Here is a 22,959-nt window from a genome sequence, read left to right on the forward strand (position 1 = left end):
TCCCTGTTGTACATTTCTCCTTTGCCAAGATAATCCATCCACCTGACAGGTGTGGCATATCAAGAAACTGATTAAACAGCATGATCATTACACAGGTGCACCTTGTGCTGGGGACAATAAAAGCCACTCTAAAATGTGCAGTTTTGTCACACAACAATGCCACAGATGTCAAGTTTTGAGGGAGTGTGCAATTGGAATGCTGACTGCAGGAATGTCCGCCAGAGCTGTTGCCATAGAATTGAATGTTCATTTCTCTACCATAAGCCACTTCCAACATCGTTTTCGAGAATTTGGCAGTACGTCCAACCACCCTCACAACCGCCGACCACGTGTATGGCATTGTGTGGGCGAGCGGTTTGCTGATGTTGACGTTGTGAACAGAGTGCCCCATGGTGGCGGTGGGGTTATGGTATGGGCAGGCATAAGCTACAGACAACAAACACAATTGCATTTTATTGAAGGCAATTTGAATGCACAGTGATCCGGAGGCCCATTGTTGTGCCATTCATCCACCGCCATCACATCATGTTTCAGCCAATATCCAGCAACTTCGCACAGCCATTGAAGATGAGTAGGACAACATTCCACAGGCCAAAATCAACAACCTGATCAACTCTATGCGAAGGAGATGTGTCGCACTGCATGAGGCAAATGGTGGTCACACCAGATACTGACTGGTTTTCTGATCCACGCCACTACCTTTTTTTTAAGGTATCTGTGACCAACAGATGCATATCTGTATTGCCAGTCATGTGAAATCCATAGATTAGGGCTTAATGAATTCATTTCAATTGACTGTTTTCCTTTGAAATTGTTGCATGTTGTGTTTATATTTTTGTTCAGTATATATACAGTAAATCTATTCTAGCCAGAATAGAAAATATATCTTACCAGAGCTCATTCACTTAGACCAGACAGGCTTTATCCAACAAAGACAGACTCAGGATAGTATTAGACGAACACTCCACATTATGAGACATATCCAAGAGAATAAGATAGAAGACATTCTATTTGGCCTGGATGCTGGGAAGGCCTTCGATTCTGTCAGATGGGCCTCCCTCTATAAGGTCTTATATAGATTTAGATTCCATGAGGACATTATTAAAGCGTTTCAGGCATTATATGATAGACCATTAACAATAATTAAAATCAATGTTGACCTCTCAAACTAATTTACATTAGAACAGGGATGTAGACAGGGATGCCCTGTGTACCACTTTCTCTTCACCCTATTTATAGAACCCCTGAATCAATGGATTAGACAAAATAATAGCATCAAAGGGATAGATATGACGGGTGTTTTCTGGGATAACCTAACAATCATTCCCAGAACTGAATACACTTCTGGAAGTGTATTGGTCCCTCTCAGGTTATAAACTGAATTTACAGAAATCTTAGGTTATTTAGTTCAAATACAACCCCCTGGCGGACAGCAGGGACAAGTATGGTCTTTAATGGGATGCAGAGTCTATGAAATATCTTGGAGTTCACTTACCTAAAGACATTGCAAAACTGTCAATCGTTAACTACAGGCCTCTGAATTCCAAAATCAGCAGATGTCCTAAGATGGGTCCTTATCCCCTTCCTTAGCATGAGTGGGAGGATTGAGTCCGTTGAGATGAATATATTACCACGTTTACTATATCTCTTCCAGACTCTCCCAGTAGAGGTGCCTGTGCAGCAATTCACGGAGTGGGACAAGTTCATCTCTAGATACATATGGCAAAGGAAACAGCCTAGAATCAGACATAAAACCTTGCAGTTATAAAAAGGGAATTGAGGAATGGTTCTCCCAGTCTAAGAGAATACTATTATGCAGCACAGATAAGGCCACTGGTTTTCTGGTGCAACCCAATCTACACAGCAACGTGGGAGGAAATTGAGTGTGAAACTACCAGGGGAGTGCCAATACAGGCTATGATAGCAGACAGGAAGTTGATAGATAACCTCATAGTTAAAGAGAATCCCTGGATCAATTTACCTTTGAAGATTTGGCATGAAGTATCATTTGAAAGATTCAGAGAAAATGCTAAGATGGTGTCCTATGATATCGATTTGGCTCCCAATAGAATAGATCATCGGTTTAAAGGATGGGCAACAAGAGAGCCAAGGATTAGAAGGTCAAGATTTCTAGAGATATCTGAACCATGCAGCAAAATTATCTCTAGACTATTCAATGGCTTCTTAAAGTCCAAATCTGAAAATACACTATACATAAAAGAGAAATGGGAAAGGGAGGGGATCGTGGTAATTTCTGTAGAGGAGTGGGAAACCTTATGCCAATCACAATTGAAATTAACAAGCTTATTGCCTTGGAGGGAATTTGGATGGAAAATATTATGCGATTCTTCACCACTCCTCAGCAGAAAAGACATCAGGCTAATGGAATGGGATGTTGGAGATTATGTGGCTCTAATGAGGCAAACCATTACCACATATTTTGGGAATGCCCTCAGCTTGTCCCATATTGGCAGGATGTGCATAAATGCATGGAAGCCATATTTAAGGTTGATGTCCCATGCAGAGGTGAGGTCATTACATTTGATCTCAGGGACGCTTTAGACAAACATTTGATTGGGTTACTCCTACTAGCAAGTAAGAAAAAATGGCTACAATTGGAGGTGCCCGTGGCAGATGAGTGGATAGATGTAATAAATGAGATCTATGTGATGGAGAGGCTGACCTCTTCTCTGAGACTACAGATTTGGTCAAAATGGATTGGTCAAACCTTTAAGATCTGACTTTGTTTAATGCTCAAAGTGGAAAAATCGTGTACTGTAATAACATCCCCCTGTTCAACTGTTAATAGTTACTGTAGAAAAAAAAGAGAAAAAAATTCATTGGGAAATGCAGAATTATTGAGACCTTTGAGCTGGAGACTTATCTCCCTCACTAACTTTAAGCGTCAGTTGTCAGAGCAGCTTACCGATCACTGCAACTGTACACAGCCATTCTGAAATTAGCCCACCCAACTACCTCATCCCCATATTGTTATTTATTTTGCTAATTTGCACCCCAGTATCTCTATTTGCACATCATCTTTTGCACATCTATCATTCCAGTGTTAATACTAAATTGTAATTATTTTGCACTATGGCCTATTTATTGCCTTACCTCCATAACTTACTACATTCGCACACGCTGTATATATATTTTCTGTTGTATTTTTGACTTTATGTTTTGTTTACCCCATATGTAACTCTGTGTTGTTGTTTTTAATCGCACTGCTTTGCTTTATCTTGGCCAGGTCGCAGTTGTAAATGAGAACTTGTTCTCAACTGGCTTAACTGGTTAAATAAAGGTTAAATAAAAATACATGTATGACACACTGAATTCCTGAATGTCTTCATTTTTGTTTTATGCGTTTCAACTTCTATTGTGCTCTTTTTCTTTATACTTAATGTGAAAATGCCTCTTGTCCACTTGTCTGGCAGGCAGATTTGCTCTTGGCACCGGGAGTAGGTTTCACTACTCTGCCTAACCTTAACGCAGCCCGAAGCCTCCTGAGCTGGCATACATTTGAAAGCTGAACAAATAGAATAAAAATGAATAACTAACAGTGCGCACGTACAGACATTTGTACAGTCTTATGCATACACAAAGGGAGCATACAGGTACACACACACCAGGACTTTACTGTAGACCATGAGATAGTCAGCAACTTTGCAGCACTTTGAGACTTTTCTACTTATCGTTGCGTGACAGTACATGAAAGACATGTCACTGAGTGACAACCACGAGTCATATCCATGTTAAAGTACCGGCTGAGTGAGTGTGAAGACAGCTCAGTCTTGACATTACTCTATGGGGATCTTTCTTTCATAAGACACAGCTGGTTGTCTCAGTGAGCATTCTCTGCCAACATGGTTGAATATTTCAGACTGTGCATGCCACGGGAACACCACTTAAAACAAAGTAGAATCCCTGAGTAACTCACTGAAAGCTAGAGAGAACTAAAGACAGAAGGCCCAAATGAGGGGATATTGGAGCTATGTGCCCAATATTGACTTGATTAAAGAGATTCTCTGGTACATTTGTATCCTTTTTAGCCAGTAACGTAGTTCTGAAAGTAGCACTTACGGTGCCCAGAAATTGCGTACTATGTCACATATACATTTTTACATTTGTGATTTTAGTCATTTAGCAGACGCTCTTAGCCAGAGCGACTTAATAAGTGCATCGACAACATCTTCCCCACAGTGAATGTACGTACATATCACTAAGGAATTATCATGGTCCACACACACATATACAGTCATAAAGACTTTCTGCAGCTGCACCATTGAGAGCATCTTGTATGACAACTGCTTGATAGCCAACTGCAAGGCGCTACAGAGGGTAATGCGTACGCCCCAGTACGTCACTGGGGCCGAGCTCCCTGTCTTCCAGGACCTCTATACCAGGCGGTGTCAGAGGAAGGCCCAAAAAGTTGTGAAAGACTCCCAAGTCCTAGACTGTTCTATCTGCTACCGCACGACAAGCGGTACCGATGCAGCAAGTCTGGAACCAACAGGACCCTGAACAGATTCTACCCTCAAGCTATAAGACTGCTAAATAGTTAGTCCAGGTAGCTATTGGTTAACTATCCGCATTCACCCTTTTTACACTACCTCTTTTGACTGCTGCTAGTGTTTATTATATATCCTGTTGCCTAGTCACTTTATCCCTACCTACAGTATATGTACATATCTACCTCAATTACCTCGTACCCCTGCACATCGACTCGGTACTGGTATCCCGTGTATATAGCCAAGTTTTCGTTACTCATTGTGTATTTATTCCTAGTGTTATTATTTTTCTATGATTTCTCTTTTTTCTCTCTGCATTGTTGGGAAGGGCCCGTAAGTAAGCATGTCACTGTTAGTCTACACCTGTTGTTTACGAAGCATGTGACAAATAACATTTTATTTCATTTTGATTACAGGTTGCGTTTTGTAAAGCCTATTCAGGTAATCAAGTATATTTATGTTTCATGTGTCCATTCATGTATTCATATTGTGTAATTTGTCTAGTTGATCATATTGTGTTTATTAGTATTTAGAAATGTAACTTAGATGTAATGGGAAACGTCATGTGTATAAGCATGTGAATTTAATGGACTTTGAGTGGATACAAGAAAGAAGAATTCGGCCTTGAGCTGAGCCTCTAGTGCCTGAAGCGATGAGGAATCAGCAGCAAATCACTCCTTTGTGCGGTATGTGTCGTGTACTGGACAGCTATGGAAAATTGCGAGTTGTGCGGGAGTCATGTGCTGGGTGGGAAAGTATATTAGAGCTTTCTGTAACATTCAGATTTGGTGCATTTGCTTATGATACCCTTGGTGAATAAACGTTTGAAAGTCACAGAGAGCACTTTTGTCTCTTGTTCTATTAAGAGGAACAGTATTAGAAATGGAGTACAAAAGTTATCATTTAATCAAGGGGCAATTAGAGTTAAGTGCCTTGCTCAAGGGTACAGACATATTTTTCACCTAGTTGTCTCTGGGATTTGAACCAGCAACCTTTCGGTTACTGGCCCACCGCTCTTAACCAGTAGGTTACCTGTATAGGTGCAGATATGTGCACCATGTCATTGCTCTCACTCTGCTCCGTGTGAATCTTGCCAGTTGTCACTCAAATGACAAGGGGCTGAAGTTCATTGGCTTGAACTTGAATTGCTAGGAGGCTGACCCATATGGATGAACATTTTGGGGAAATGGCACCGCAAAGCTTCCAGAAAACAGTCGCTTTCAAACTAGGGATTTCGTAGCTAACTGACAGTAATTCAGGTCATAGATTATTCATGTATGAGGTACACATTGAAACTTCCAGCTCAAAGCGGGAGGTTTAAAAAATCCTTACCAGTCATCAAAGTTTCTGAAACATGTTTTAAAGAGCCATCCCTATATGGCGTCTAAAACCTTCCCAAAAAGTATACAGAGATTGATCAACATTGTTCAACTCCAAATGCACTCACACACAAATATGCTTGCTTCAGCTGTTTAAAGGGGCAATCTGCATTTAAAACAATAACAAAGTAGACACACCGCCACAGTTTTCATAAACAGCTGAGGAATGGGGCCGGAGAAATATAACCACTCTCAAATTCATAGACGGGGCTGTGAATGCAAGGACTGACCATCCATTAAATCAAAATGATAGTTGAGGCTTTATAGTGTTTGTTTACAATTAAATTGTTTACAAACAGTGGAGTAAAACAAGCTTATATGTTGGGTTCTGATGGGGTACGACAGGCATTTATAAGTTATATTCTCCAAGAATCAATAGGTATATATCATTAATTCAAAATAAAACATTTGGGTGTAGCAATCGCATATTGCTGCTAATAGTATTTATATATAGTATTATATAGTATATTTTATGTAGGAGTTGTTGTAGTACTAATAGTGACAGCAATGACGATAGTAGTAGAAAGGTCAATGAGCCACGGAGGACCCATCAGCTACAGTAGTAGCCTACAGAAAAGGGGATATAGAATAGAGCCCCCTACCTTTGAGGTCCAGGTTGCGGGCTCCATTGGAGTGCTGGGTGACGGTGCGGGAGTCGATCTTGAGCGTGTGCACGTTGTTGGCATCCCGGGAGACCACCACGTTGTGCCACTGGTTGTCGTTGAGCGGCTTGTCCGAGTTACCCTTCATCAGCGACGGGCCGTTGCCGAGGTCAAAGACATAATGGACGTAGCTATAAGCACAGATTGGAAGAGACTTTTAGGAAATAACTCTAGGTGTGTGTGTGTGTGTGTGTATATGAGACAGAAATAAAGAATGAAAGGGACAAAGGGGAAAAGGTGCTTCAAATGGGAAAATATTTATATCAATAACACCTCATCCGTCACAGTCAGTTTGACCAAACTAAAATCAAAATGTTACCCACAGAACATAGCTCTTCGAAAGAGGTATAAACCAGACAAAGCCAGATCTAGCCCAGCAAGCTGAATAATTTTGTGTTTGGCTCTTTTGAAAAATGACCCCAAGTTTCTTCAGTCAAAGACGACTCCATAAATGTTCAGTACTTTCAGGATAGTTAAGGCTGTTCAATGGACGAGGCCAGAGTCCAAGGCGGCAGGGTGAGTCGGTCTCACTCCAACCCAGGTTATATATAAACAGCAGTCTTTTCACTCAGCCCCTGGTGCCTATCTTGGACCTATTATAAAGGGGATGGGGGGGAAGAAAGAGAAAAGACTGCTCTCTCTCGCTCTTTCTTTGGTCGAAGGAGAGGGTGGTGTAGGATTGAAGTGCGCCGGACCTCCAGCTGTGCAATGGCAAGCTGCAGAGCAGAAAATTGCCCAACCTCACATAATGTACAGCCGCTCAGAAATTCTATTCTTCGTCTATTTTAGGTTTTGAAATGTACAGAACAATTTTATTTTCTTCTCAGAAGCTCTGAATATAACTTTCCCCTTCCATTTGCCAGAGGCAGACACGATGGCATGTTTCGTTCATGCGCAAAATTATTTCCTTTTGTATCGTCTGGTGGTGACTAGTTTGCAAGAGCAATGTCTATCGAATGTGTTTATTCCTGCTCTGCCTTGTCTTTGTGTGTGCTGAAAGAGATGGTTGGAGTCCTTGTGTCATTACAATGTCAGGTGGGGAGGAAGAGGGGCAGGGAGATACATGCATCATAACAAGCATTTTTCATAATATAATATGCCATTTAGCAGACACTTTTATCCAAAGCAACTTACAGTCATGTGTGCATACATTTTTACGTATGGGTGGTCCCAGGGATCGAACCCACTACCCTGGCTTTACAAGCGCCATGCTCTACCAATTGAGCTACAGAGGACGATATCTGATGGATGAATGGATGAAAAGCCTGGCGATAGCAGGTAATATAACACTGTTCAGACTGGTGCTATTTCAGGTGTCCCATTATTCAAGACTGCATTCAGAGTTTTAAACAACTAAATTATATATTTTTCAGAACAAATCAATTGTTTTTGTTCAGTCAACATCTATGGGGCATATGGATTGTGTGTACAGCTGGGAAGGCATCTGATATTTACAATGAAGAAAGTGGAATATTTTCTCCACCTTCTGTTTCCTCCCGATAATAAAAACCTGTTCTGGGCATTCAACAGAGCCATAAACCAAAATGATTAATATTGCTCACTGAGAAATAGAGTGAACTGCCTCCAACCAGCATAGATTCATGGAATTGTAGAAAACAAACATATCTTAGTGGAACTTATATAGGACATGTACATCTACATCATTTGTTATGTTTTCATTATCATATAATTAAGATATGCCCACATGGTATACGCCATGTGGGTACAATAAGCAAAACCACATTACGATTTTCAGGGTAAGCTAACATGTCAACACCTATATTTATGTCAACACCAATCAAACGTCCAGACCCACCCTTTGACCAGCTCCACAACGATAAAGTCGCTGCCATCCCCCGAGTTGAAGAGCAGCAGGCCGTCCGATGTGGTGGTCTTGAACTGGAAGAAGAGGTGCATGGAGGCGTAGGCCTGCAAAGTAGCCAACGCTAGATAGCTCGCTTTCGTTCTAAACGTCACCGGATCGGCGATGATGTGGCGCATGCCAAAGCGGGCGTTGAGTTCGCAGTAGGAGATGTCGCCGTTCTTGCACTGGTCCAGGTAGGGCACGCCGTTGACCGTCAAGCCCTGGAGGTGACCGATGAAGTTGGAGGGCACCACAGAGATGAAGCGGCGCTCGGTCATGATGCCCGTCTCAATGTTGTGGAACTCCAGCCGCGTGTGGGCACCCGTCATCTGGCCTGAAGGGTGAAGGAGGACATGGAAATATGTTATATTATAGGCATGGAGCTTTCTTAACCATGTGGCCTGATCAGGAAAAGCTTTAGACACTGGTTATGAAAGAATGGGATGGACTATATAGAGCAAGCTAAAACATGAGGATGATAAAATTACTTTAAAAAAGAGGCTAAAAGCTTCTAACTTAAGTGCAAACCAATCTTCTACTACACTGAACAAAAATATAAATGCAGCAATTTCAAAGATTGTACTGAGTTACAGTTCATATAAGGAAATCAGTCAATTGAAATAAATGCATTATGCCCTAATCTATGGAGTTCACATTACATTTTAGTCGACGCTCTTAACCAGAGCGTCTTACAGGAGCAATTAGGTTTAAGTGCCTTGCTCAAGAACCTTTCGGTTACTGGCACAAGGCTCTTAACCACTAAGCTACCTGCCGCCCCTCATGACTGGGAATACAGATATGCATCTGTTGGTCACAGAGTAGTTGCTGGATTTTGCCCTTTTCCTCCTTATGCTAGCTAGCAGTAGCCACATCAGCAATTATGGAATGGCAAGTTGCGTTGAACAACAAAGGAGCTGATTGGCTGACACTGCCATTCCACAATGGCTGCGGTGGCTACTGCTAGCTAGCATGAGGACAGAAAGGGCAGTTTTCCCAGAAAACTAGCAGTATTTCAATCTTCTCGATGTATCAGTGTGGATAAAGGTACAAATTGGAGTACAGTGGCATATCTCATCCCTGCATTGAGGTAGGTTTTCCGACCCATATCTCGTGTCGGCTACATGGTGTCTTAATGTAGCCATGAATGCCTTCCAACCCCAGTGCAGCTCAGTGTAAACAAGTGTAACGGTAGGGTCGGTATCTTTTGGCAAGGTCTGAGTGAACGTCTGGCCTGAATTAGGACCTGATGAGGGGTGTGGCCAATTACCTCCTACATTCTTCAATGCCCGAGCTAGTAACACCCAATTAATCAACTGTGGGGATGCAGATACAGCCCTTCTAATAAACAATCTATACAGACAACAATTAAAACATTGGGGACATAAAAAAAGGCATGTTATGAAGACTGGCATCTTCACAGGATGCTATAGTCTATGTAGGGCTTCAATTGGGAAGGAGTTCCATATCTTCAGATATGGTCATTAACCACCCTGTGTAATATGTCATATATTTAATTGATAAAATGGTATAAGGCTTGGATTGGGCAGTAACACAGATAATAGGGGTTCCATAATATGAATATCTAGCTACATAAACTTGTTATGAGCCCAGATTCCACTACACCTATAGTATTCCAATCTATCCCTTGGTGATGATGTTGTTGCTTCCTGGAATTGAGCAGGAATGAGCTTGGCCAAGCACTTTATTAAAAATACCTTAGTCCTAAACATGGTCAGCCCAGAGGCCTTCTCTGGGTGGTTTGTGTCCACCAGAAACCGGCAATTTTAGCTCTAACTTCACAGGGTCATTTATAGCCCCAGGTTTCATCATATCTTGCATTCCTCTCACCTATCACCCCCCATCCCTCTATCCCTCCATTCTATCCCCAAGGGGTGGTGGCGAACAGTGGCGAGTGGACACTGACCTTCTGCCATCCCACTATCCCTCCATCTCTCCATCCCCAACCCAAGACTCATCATGCCCCCTCTCTTAATCCCTCCTCTCACCCATCTAACACCCCCTCCATCCCTCCATCCTATCACCCAAGGGTGGAAGAGGTGGAGGCGAACAGTGGCGAGTGGACACTGACCTTCCACCGTGACGTTGTCCACAGACAGCTGGAAGTTCTTTCCTCGGCGCACCACTTTCACCATGTGCCACTCGTTGTCGTTGAGCTTCTGGCCAGCGAAGAGCGTTTCAGGTCCTTTACCTGGAGGGGAAGAGCTAGGGTCACCTACCCAGAAAGGATGTTGATACAGTGTCGCAGCAACTATCAGCCACTAGAGTCCACAGGGAAGATACTATACGGCTAATGGAGAAAACCTGCATGTTTATCCCACACAAACACACAGTACAGTCACACACACACACACACACATAAATACATACATAAAGTAGTATCATACAAGAAGGCATACCGTGCCATGTCTGTCACTAAGTGCACAAAGGTAATATAAAAAAAGATATATGTAAATAAAAAAAAACGGAGACAGACTCAAAAACAGACAACCCAACCTTGGAATAATACAGTAACAGCAGGATGCCAAAGACAAAGCAAAAGGGTAGCTAGGTGTTACAGTGCTACTTATTGAACAAGCCTTTCATGGTAAAGTAAGGATTCAGCCTACAACTGCCATGGACAGCCGAGATGAGTGGTATAACTATTTTATAGCTATCGCCTGTAGGACTCTGTACTAGTGGAGCTGTGTAATTGACGTCTGCATATTAGGACTTTGCCATAGGACTCTTTGCCAGAATGGGTAGAGAAAGCGGGGGCTCAGACTGCATTGGATCTGCCTCTCCTCTCCTCGGTCACTCCCCCCTCTTCTTCTCCGTCCACGGTCTCGCTTCTACTGGCACAGGAGACAAACTGTTTGACGCAGCAACATATGGCGGTGGGAGAAATGCTTATTAAAGACATATTTACTGTAGTGGCTTCTTTCCCCTCTCTCTCACCAACTGAGCCTCGGTGCGATTTATAGTTTTTCCAATTAAACAGACCAATTATATAAAGTGTGGCAGGGAATGAGTGAGTGACGGTGTGAAAGAGTATGGGTTTTTGATGAAGGCAGCAGAACTGAATCCGTCTGTCATTGAGGTGTATTATGGCGAATCGGCACGAATCGCCTTCGGATGAGCAAAGTCATGGTGACGGCTAATGCTAATTGCGCTAGCGGTAACAGTGCTCCGTTTACACATTCGAAGCATAAAAATGAATCTACTAAAAAGGGCAATACATTGAAAACTAACCAACAGAAAGTGGAAAATAATTACTGGCTACGCTATACAATAGCACAGCCTAAGAGGCTAAAACAAAAGGCTGTCCCTGACGATGGTTGACTCGCAGTACGTCACAGTGGCATTCAGCGAGGCAAAGAATGGTGATTATGAGGGAAAATAATGGGTCTGTAAACATAGCCATAATGAGGGAGTCTTCCACTTCACTGCCTGGTGGAACCAGCCCTGAAATAGTACAGTGCCCTGAGGAAGCCAGTACCTTCCATTAACCTTTTACACTCGTATATGGGTTGAAATATGGCATATTTGTGCACTGATAAGTGCCTAAATTGGAACGCAGTGGTAATTACATTTTACATTTGAGTCATTTAGCAGACGCTCTTATCCTGAGCGACTTACAGTTAGTGAGTGCATACATTTTTCATACTATATAGTCCAGAACAGTACAGTCTATTCTCAAATGAATGGGTGGGGAACATGACACCAACTGTGTACTATATTGTAGTAAATACGAATCAAAACTCACATTTGAAATAGGGGTAATATACTGTAGAATCAAATAAGGAACCTTATCATTTAATTGTATCTATCAATGAAAGAAGGATGGGATGGCAAACCAGTGGGAGGCTACGTCTCAAATGGCACCCTATTCCCTGTATAGTGCACAACGTTTGACCAGAGCCCTATGGGTAGTGTGCTGAATAGGGTACCATTTGAGACGTAGCCTCCCACTGGTTTGCCATCCCATCCTTATTTTATTGATAGATACAATTAAATGATAAGGTTCCTTATTTGATTATACAGTATATTACCCCTATTTCAAATGTGAGTAATGACGTCAGAGCTCAGGGTCTCCACTTCACAGCTCTGTATGGGTTTTGACTGACAGCTGTTCAGAACTTGAGCACCGCACGCAACAAGAAGTTGCCCCCATCCCACCTGCTAATTGTCTGAGTGAGGAACACGCTGTATATTAAGAGGACTCTATGTATTTTGAAAGATGAGACGTTGAGGATTATGATAAATAACACTTTGATGTCATACAAGCAAGTCAAACACCCATAGGTCCAAATGTGCACTTCACATTTCCACATCATAAAACTCCTGTCATATACAGTGTCAACATTTATGATTACTATGTTTGTTGCAGTTACAAGGGCGGCAGGTAGCTTAGTGGTTGGGAGCGTAGTGCCAGTAACCGAAAGGTCGCTGGTTCTAATCCCCGAGCCGACTAGGTGAAAAATCTGTCGATGTGCCCTTGAGCAAGGCACTTAACCCTAATTGCTCATGTAAATCGCTCTGGATTAGAGCGTCTGCTAAAAAAAAAATGACTAAATGACTGACAAGATGGCATGGCGTCATACCCTGGGTTGTTCTGAACAGAATGAGCCTATGTTTGTGTATTGTGAAGAAAATTGCAGCAGAAAACACACTTGAATGCACTCATGACTCCTTTCTATGCACACCAAAATTACGATCTGTTTCTCTGAATTGCCCTGTGAATCCCTAACACTGTAAGATCATAGTTTATAACTTAGCATGTTGGCAATAGAACAAGCTTTAAAATGATGCCCACCTGGCCCAGATTGCTATTTATAATGGGACAGATTTGGATTACGTAAACAACAACAGTAATTGTGTGATGGAGGGTATGCAGGGCTGTCTTCCAAACAAAACTACTACAAGTGTGCTTGCTCTAGTTCCTCAACGGCACAGCTAGGAAAGCTGAAAAAAAGCACCTTATAGTTGAAGACTCTTCTTTGAGTCATAAAAGTGCATTGAAATGACTTAGGAGATGTGCATACTTTGGAGAGGTGTGTGGCCACTTGGAGACACCTGTTAGTCCTCTCACTTTTCTTATATTGCACCTACCCCACATTTTCCAGGAATATTCTTATTATGTTACTGAATGTATCCAGTGTATTTTCAGTTTTTGTTAAATAAATGCGGCAAAAAGTACAGTACATGTAAAATGCACATCAAATCAACAGTGTAATGTTTGGATTCAGTCTTGTGTCAGGTAAACTGTTGTGTACTCAAATGTGTGGCACACACACACACACACACACACACACACACAGGAGAACCGTTTTCGTTTTTACCGTTGTTACCTTCTTCCCTGGATTTTTGTCTTGAGCCACACAAAATTGGATAGAGAGACGTTTAATCACACGTGTGAAGTTAATATGAGGCAAAGTCCCTTATTGCAGAGAGAAGGAACGAGAGAGAGAGAGAATAAGAGAGAGAGAGAGAGAGAGAGAGAGAGAGAGAGAGAGAGAGAGAGAGAGAGAGAGGAGAACGAGTTTAAGATAAACTTCTAGAAGGAGAGAGACAGAGAGCTTGCGAAAGAGAGAACGGGAGAGAGCGAGAGAGAGACAAAGGAAAAATAGAGTTTGATGTACAACCAGAGAGCCCTTTCGGAGCCTCTAGAGCAGGCAGAATAAATGGGAAATGGTTCCCCTGGGATAGAGTCCATGTGTTATATATCTGCCACGGCCACAAGAGGCCATAAGAGAGCATGCGGGCTAATTCTAAGGAGCAACAGAGGACACATCAGGCCATAACAGCAGTAACAATGAAGGCCTCAGCGTGCCTGCTGCCCTGGGGGAACATCGAACGAGGTTTGGGGGCAGATAACAGTGCAATGGGCCATATTAGCTTAAAGATAATACACTGTAACATTACTGTAGCTCATAAGCAGATAATAGGTTATCCAATGCCTTATTAGCTTGGAGCTAATACACTGTAAAAGCATGTAACGCTAGTACAGCTAGCTAGCAGCTAATGGGTGCTTCAATCCCCATAATGCTAGGCCTCTGCCACCTTCTGCTTACCCAACTGACCGGCTAATTGGGCCATATTAGCTAGAAGCTACTACACTAGCTAGCTAGCTAATAGCTAATGGGCACTTCAATCCACATGTCATTGCTTTTGCTCTACCACCTGCCTCCTGCCTAACTGGCAGGCTGCTTTAATGCTGATGTTTGGCCATCTTCTAATGGCCAGGTAATGAAGATAGGGAACAGGCTAGCGGAGGAGGGCTTAGTGCTAAATGAGTCTGTAAGCCACTTTAATGCTGCCCTGTCAGCCTTTGTAGAAACAGGGGCCAGACTAATCATTAATAAGAGCAGCGATATTAAAATGCAATTAATTCTCATTGCGATGCCGCTTTCCCTTTTCGCCGCTCTCCCTTTGTCACCGGGATCAATGAGAGAACGCCTCTGATCATATAAACAAAGGATGTAATTCTCTCACTCATTCTCTCACTTGTTCTCTCATTCATTCCCTCTTCTTTTATCTCACACTCCATCACTCTGTCCCCCATATTGTCTGTCCTCAAGGTGGACAGTGGAATCTTTGGTGTTTCAGTTGGTAGAGGAACTTCCAGTTTTAGCCATCTGGTTTAATGTGGATGTCATTGACTGTGTGGAGGACCCATGAGCAGGATGGATGAGATGTGTTACACTCACCAGCTGTTTCCCAATTAACAATAGTTGATTCATCAATTATCACAGTGTTTCTATGTAAATACCCTTGATTAATGCAATCGATGAACACACCCATTCAATCAGTGGCTTTGGATTGCAATGCAGTGCTTCATTCCCACAAGTTAACTCTGGGTCTAGAGACCGGCTAGGAGAAGTAAAGCTCTCCATTTTGGCTCGACCACAAGGGCTTGGAGAGATGGGTGTATTGTGATCCACATTGGACCCAATGTCACAGTTTCTCCCAAACACATTTACCCATTCTTCAGCCACAACACTGTTGACAACAGCGGAACTAAGAGTCTCTACACAGACCTTCCAGACCCAAAGTCTCATCTCAGTCTCACAAGTTTACTCGTTTGAGAAACTAGGCCATCGCGTGGCACAGCCACCTCTACCATGTAACAGCGAATTAACCGTTGGCAGCGCCACATCACTAAGCGGGAGGAATCCTAATGTGGCTGGGAGTCTAATTGGGCCGCAGCAAAGCATTGTGGGCCACCTCGGCGAGCAAACAGCCAGTCTCTGAGAGAAAGAGAGTTCAGGAGTGATCAGCGCTAGCTGGAGAGGGCAGCGAGACGATAGGGCCACGGCATAAGGGGAAGCGGTGGAGTCGTGCGCGATAGCGTCACTCCAGCTAGCTGGCTCACAAATGCTTCATGACTCATTGGGGTAAGAGTGAAACTGTTTCAAGGGGGCCGTTCATGCATGTGTCAATAAAGGAGCCAGTCACCAATGGTTGAGGTCAGAGGGGACTGCAGGCGATGTAAGAGTGTTTTAATGAGTCAAGGGGTTGGAGGGTGGTGTCTGTGACGATGGGATGATGAGATTTAGCCATTGAGAAAATGATAACCTTGAAATATGATGGACTCATACATTTTTTTGAGGATAACATAAATATATAACGAGTCCTTTTGGTGATCCCAACTTGTTTACACTGCTTAACAAAGTAACCACAGGTCAATTGTCTATCGTCTTTCTTAAGGTCCTTACTACCTTTTCATCTTTACAGTTAGCAGAGTATAGCCTATAGTAGTCCATAGGGATTGCCTGACTCAAAATCCATGCAAGAAGAAATAATGAAGAGGACCTAGCAGGACGTTGTTGTAGCTGGAGATTCATCAGTACAGCCATGAGTGGCCTCGCAGGGAGAGAAGAAATCACATTGGGCCTGCATGCACTCTAATTAAAATGGGCGTCAGGCCATCTTTTTCTTCTTGCTCTATTCCCTTGTTCTGTCCATTCTCGGCTCAGCAGCCCCCCTCTGAGGACAGAGGGCGGATGCCGATGCTCAGCACTTCTAAAGGAGAGAGAGAAAGAGAGAAAGAGAGAGAGAGAGAGAGATCCTGGGTTTTCAGCGCAGTGTTGAAAATGACTATTCATATCTGCTGACTGGGGATGATCCTCAGAGCCAGGGCGTGGTGAGGAATCAGACGAGAGAGGAGGAGAGGAGAGATGGAAGAAGGGAGGACTAGCTAACGCAACGCTACATCTATAGGTGTGTGCTTACCGAGATAGACAGATGGCGTAATCAAAATGGAGAGGAGTGTGTGTGTGGTACTTTATATGGATCTATTTCTATTTGTGTTCATGATTACCATAACACATATAAGGTAACGGGTCCAAGGAAGTTCCCTGCAATGTCCCGTGTGGCTCAGTTGATAGAGCATTGCACTTGCAATGCCAATGTTGTGCGTTCGATTCCCACGGGGGACCAGTATGAGAAAAAAAAAAAGTATGTAAATGTATGCACTCACTACTGTAAATCGCTCTGGATAAGAGCATCTGATTAATAATGTAAATGTGTCCATCTGTAAATAATACTGCACATGCACGATTTTCTTCCCGACATAGATGTAAATGAGTAAACACCTTGCAAGGTCAGAGCATGACCACATACTGTAAGTGCAGAGCATGTCCAGACAGTACACTGAGTGTAATGTAAATATGAAGACCACAGGGACCAAGTGCCACACATCAGACTGGGGTTAAGAGGTTTAACAGGAAGCAGCCTGTCAATGGAATTATGGTAGTCACTTGAATAATGGGTCGGTGTACGGGCACTGTACTTTAGTTTGATGCTGGGTGTGTGTCTGCATTTGTTGTGTGGGTGGCATTCATGTCTGAGTGCCAGTCTGCTGGCTGACAAGGTGACACAGGCTGTGCCCTAAAAATACCCTCTGTGACATTGCGCAGTCTCATACTGGGTACAGAGGCACTGAGTGATACAGAAAAAAATGAAGAGCGAGGTAGATAGAGAGAGAGAAAGAAAGAAAGCAAGCAAGATAGTAATTGAGGGGGGAGAGAGGTGGGTAGACGGTGGGGAATCTCAATTGCATACTCCTCGCGTCCTCTTTCCACTCTCCTTGCCTTCTTCTCAAAACCCATTGGAGAGGGTCAGAGGGAACGGACCTCTGGCTTTCTCACCCGATGGGTTTTGGGAAGGAGGCAAGGAGAGAGGACGTGAGGAGGATACAATTGAGAATCTCCCAGGGAGTGAGAGAGGTGGAGAGAGATAATTGAAGGCCTCGAGAGAGTAAGGTAAAGAGAGAGAGAGAGAGAGACAGACAGAGAGAGAGAGAGAGAGAGAGAGAGAGAGAGAGAGAGAGAGAGAGAGAGAGAGAGAGAGAGGGGGGGGGAGAGAGAGAGAAGCCCTGCTGAATGTATAATGCAGGAGGAGGTTATCAGGTCTCTGGCACAGGGAGGGAGACCAAGTCAGAGATGACGATTCAGCAATATGGCTTCCCATACAGATGGCTCCACGCCCAGGATGTCGCATGAGAAAACACTTCACAGGGAAGCTCACAAGTGTGTGTGTGTGTGTGTGTGTGGGAGTAGGCGTTTGTGTGTGTGTTTCTGGAAGTGTGTCTGATGTTCCTGTGTGTGCAATGTCTTACATGAGTGTTTCTGCAAGTGTCGTGCGTGTGTGCGTGTGTGCGAAGCGTGAAGCCACCAGTCTTTTCTCGCCATCCCTGTGGCCCCCGCTGTCCTCTCCCATCTGTTCTCTGGCATCCTCCCCTTCTGTTGTTTGTGAAGAGAGGAGTACCGTCCCTCCATCCCTCTCTACAACTCCCATCACTCTCTCCTTACCCTCATATGGTCATCCTGAGCAGTGCCAACTCCTCTCTTCCTCCCCACCTCTAATCGAGTCCTGGCAATCTCCTCATCTCTCAATCACCCCCCCAACCTCATGCAAGCCTCTCCAATCATTTAATGCACTGTTTATGCTCATGACTGCACCACAGTCATTTGGCTTGGACACTGGAACTTGTGTTGTATTCTGCCTCTCTACGCCTTTCTATAAATACTAGAACCACATTCCATCCATTTATTCAGCGTAGCCACTTGATATAGCCCATCTATGATCATTATGTTTGATTAGTCTATACATTGTTTCGAATGCAATGGCTTCAGACACTGTTGCCATGCCACCTCATGCCTCCTAGTCTGATGCCCAGTCTCATGTTCCTATGATTCTATGGCTCTGCCCCCCTGAGGGTTGCTGTGCCAGCCTGCTATGGAGCAGATGGGTTCGTTCAGGTTGGCATCACACCAGCTGACAGAGCGGGCGTAGCATGCCAACTCGGGTTATGGGCAGGGCATGACCAGAGCGGGTTATGGTACCACTAGCTTCCACCATATGGGCATCAAAGTCATGGGTTATATTAAAGTGGCATGTAGTGTGTGATGAATGATGCCCACATACACAGAGGTAAATATAGATGTAACTAACATACATGCATGCATACATGCAGGCACTCACAAACACATGGACACACTCTCTATCTCTCTATCTCTCTCTCTCCCACCCTGTTTCCAGCCCTGGCTGGGTGCTCATGGCCAATGTTGTCATAGGTTAATGGTTGTTTGCTCCACAACAACCTTCACAGTTGATTACTCATCCCCTGTTCAAACAGCAGGAGGACAGGCTGGCACACTGGCACACTGGAGCCCTGCTGGACCTAACACACTACGCTGTTGTCTGTTAAGCTCATTGCACAAGCCTCAGTGATAACAGCTAACATCGCACAGTTAGCAATTCATTAAAATGTATCTATGAGAAGCTCGTTTCTGGAGTAAATACTGTACTGAATAAGGCAGTATTCAGTGTATTCTACAGTGAGAGAGGGGAGAGAGAGAAAGACACAGGATGCAAGAGAGACAGACTTTTGTATTTACATTAAGAAATACCTAGCTAATAGGTACAAATATGCAAACCAACATTGTTATCCAAATGTCAATCGGTTCCCTTCATCAAAAGCCAATAAATATATTTTTAAAAATCAAAACACATTTGAATGTTATGCTGTATATGCTAGCTATACAAATACAGTGCATTCGGAAAGTATTCAGACCCCTTGACCTTTTGCACATTTTGTTACGTTACAGCCTTATTCCAAAATTGATTAAATTGATGTTTTTCCTCCTCAATCTACACAAAATACCTCATAATGACGAAGCGAAAACAGGTTTTTAGAAATGGTTGCATATGTATCAAATACAAAAAACAGAAATACCTTATTTACATAAGTAAACAGACCCTTTGCTATGAGACACGAAAATTTAGCTCAGGTGCATCCTGTTTCCATTGATCATCCTTGAGATGTTTCAACAACTTGATTGGAGTCCTGTGGTAAATTCAATTGATTTGACATGATTTGGAAAGGCACACACCTGTCTATGTAAGGTCCCACAGTTGACAGTGCATGTCAGAGCAAAAACCAAGCCATGAGGTCGAAGGAATTGTCCGTAGAGCTCCGAGACAGGATTGTGTTGAGGCATAGATCTGGGGAAGGGTACCAAAACATTTCTGCAGCATTGAAAGTCCCCAAGAACACAGTGGCCTACATCATTCTTAAATGGAAGAAGTTTGGAACCACCAAGACTCTTCCTAGAGCTGGCCGCCAAACTGAGCAATCGGGGGAGAAGGGCCTTGGTCAGCGAGTTGACCAAGAACCCGATGGTCACTCTGACAGAGCTCCAGAGTTCCTTTGTGGAGATGGGAGAACCTTCCAGAAGGACAACCATCTTTGCAGCACTCCACCAATCAGGCATTTATGGTAGAGTGGCCAGACGGAAGACACTCCTCAGTAAAAGGCACATGACAGCCCGCTTGGAGTTTATCAAATTGACCTAAAGGACTCTCAGACCATTAGAAACAATATTCTCTGGTCTAATGAAACCAAGATTGAACTCTTTGGCCTGAATGCCAAGCGTCATGTCTGGAGGAAACCTGGCACCATCCCTACGGTGAATCATGGTGGTGGCAGCATCATGCTGTGGGGATGTTTTTCAGCGGCAGGGACTGGGAGACTAGTCAGGATCAAGGGAAAGATGAACGGAGCAAAGTACAGAGAGATCCTTGATGAAAACCTGCTCCAGAGCACTCGGGACCTTAGACTGGGGCGAAGGTTCGCCTTCCAACAGAACAACGACCCTAAGCATACAGCCAAGACAACGCAGGAGTGGCTTCGGGACAAGTCTCTGAATGTCCTTGAGTGGCCCAGCCAGAGCCCGGACTTGAACTCGATCGAACATCTCTGGAGAGACCTGAAAATAGCTGTGCAGCGATGCTCCCCATCCAACCTGACAGAGCTTGAGAGGATCTGCAGAGAAGAATGGGAGAATGGGAGAAACTCCCCAAATACAGGTATGCCAAGCTTGTAGCGTCATACCCAAGAAGAGGCTGTAATCGTTGCCCAAGGTACTTCAACAAAGTACTGAGTAAAGGGTATTTTAGAATAAGGCTGTAACGTCACAACATGTGGAAAAAGTCAAGGGGTCTGAATACTTACAGAATGCACTGTATGGGAGATATTGTAATTATTATTCTACAGTAGTTAAACACTTTCCCTGAAATACAAATGTTTTCCATTGAAACCATTACAGTTACAATATACATTTGCTCCAGCAAACCCCCTGGACACAAACCTATTTCCCTACCCAATAGCTCAAACGACTGCTTGCATACTGTAGCCATTTCTTATGTATGGGCCTTAAATGTAATTCATGGAGGTAGCAGGGCTATGCAAATAATAGCTTATTTAAAGACCCAGGGGTACATTTTCATGATTCACAACCACAAACTATATTAACCTAACTCATTGACTTTCAGATTGTGGAGTGTCTTGGTAAAAAATGGAGCCCTGCACCATTTAAACCGGAAATCATTTTTGGGCAAAGCTGTGGGGGATATCGTGCTGTACTTGTAAATAAACCCTATTCCCATAACTATGACGCTAGCCATGCTGTGTATAACTATTGAATAGGGCCCATATGGTATTGTAGGGGATAATAACAATGGAATGTATTTGTTTTATCATCTGGTGAATAACATTGTTTAAGAGGGGTGGAGGGTGATTGAGATTCTACGATGTACGATGGACAGACTTGCAACCCATCTGGGCATGTCTCTCTCTATGTTTCAGTAATACAACATTCGAAGGCAGTTGTGTACAGATATGCTGCTACAAGGGTTAAAATGGTTTCTGTAGCATGATAGAGGGTGGCTTTACTTTGCTTGGCTCTACTTTTTCCCCAGAGATGAGGATCCGACTGTCTTTGACGTTGATCGCATTTGTCTACTTATCCTGTGATATCATATTTACTATCTGGAGCACTCAGATGAGCGCAGGGCCTATCTCAGATCTAATGAAGTGTGTGTGTGTGTGTGTCTTGTGCAGCCAGCTTTAACGGCGCCTGTCTGCTAACAGCGAGCGCGACCACCGAGATGAAAGACGCCATGAGCAGTGGATAGGGGGGATATAAACACAAATCAAGATCCTCTCTCGCTCGGTTATCCCTCTCTCCATTTCTTTCTCTCCATTCCCCCCTCTCTCTACTCTCTCTCTTCATTACCTCTCTCTCTCTCTCCCTCATCCTCAGAGAAGGGCCATGTTCAGTTGACAAACGTTGTCGAACGCTGCAGATCGAAATGGCATGAATAGAGCCAATGTGGTTCCTTATTCTACATTTCAGAGAGTCATGTTTGTTTCTATATCTGAATGTTCCAAAACGTTATGTTCGGCTGAACGGGCCCCAGATCTCCCTCTCTTGGTTATTTCCATATTGAAAACAAGAGCAGACCTTTTTTCTGCTCTCTCTCTCTCTCTCTCTCTCTCTCTCTCTCTCTCTCTCAAGTAAGTTAGGCTTGCAGTCAGTCGAGGACACTGTAGCATCCTGCCACCACAGCAAAACACTCCTGGCAGCCGCGTCCAAAACACGGCCTGATTAGCCGCATTGGCGAGGGGGGATACGGAGGAGGCAGGGGGACGGGCAGGGCGGTCACACAGAGTATGACCCCCAGCCATGATTATCCATGGCCCGTCGTAGTGACCCTGTGCGCCAATTACCGTGATAAGGGAGAGAGGCGTGCCGGGGGGCTGACATCAGACTGCTCTCCTCTCCTTCTCCACCCTCACTGAATGGTGTGTGGTGCCTTTTAGAATGCACAATGAGATAAAAGCTGTCGATATCTAGCCCATCAATGAAGAGGGCAGACGGCGGGGGGGGGCAAAAATTTTAGTCAGGAAGAAGAGCAATTGATCCTAAAGAGGTGAGAAATGTATCTCTGCTCTCTCTTTCATCTCCTCTTTCTTTCCCTCTCATCTCCCTATCTCTTCATCTCTCTCTCTCGCTCTCTTCGTCTCTCTTTCCCTCTCCAGGAAGGGTCCTGGTGGATTTAGTTGATTTGGACGGCATCTCCCAGCATGCAGCAGCAGCGTTGCCCTGGGTGACCCCATCCTTCTACTGAGGGAGTGTGAACCCAGACAATGTGCTGTTGCTCCTCTCATTACACCTCCCATAACAAGCCAAGATCTAACC

The 22,959-nt window shown here is 43.8% G+C and overlaps 1 protein-coding gene across 1 annotated transcript in view; it reads right to left on the bottom strand.

Moving 5' to 3' along the window:
• Window positions 1-22,959, bottom strand: part of LOC121554278 (neurexin-2-like) — a 591,334-nt gene that overhangs the window by 29,788 nt on the left and 538,587 nt on the right. The window contains exons 13-15 of the mRNA XM_041867756.2: window positions 10,503-10,622; window positions 8,366-8,747; window positions 6,490-6,680 (exon numbers count right to left, since the gene is read on the bottom strand). Coding sequence (XP_041723690.2) covers window positions 6,490-6,680; window positions 8,366-8,747; window positions 10,503-10,622 — 693 coding nt within the window. The remainder of the gene's footprint in view (window positions 1-6,489; window positions 6,681-8,365; window positions 8,748-10,502; window positions 10,623-22,959) is intronic.

Source organism: Coregonus clupeaformis, chromosome 39 (genome assembly GCF_020615455.1).
Source record: "Coregonus clupeaformis isolate EN_2021a chromosome 39, ASM2061545v1, whole genome shotgun sequence".
Classification (NCBI taxonomy): Eukaryota; Metazoa; Chordata; class Actinopteri; order Salmoniformes; family Salmonidae; genus Coregonus; species Coregonus clupeaformis.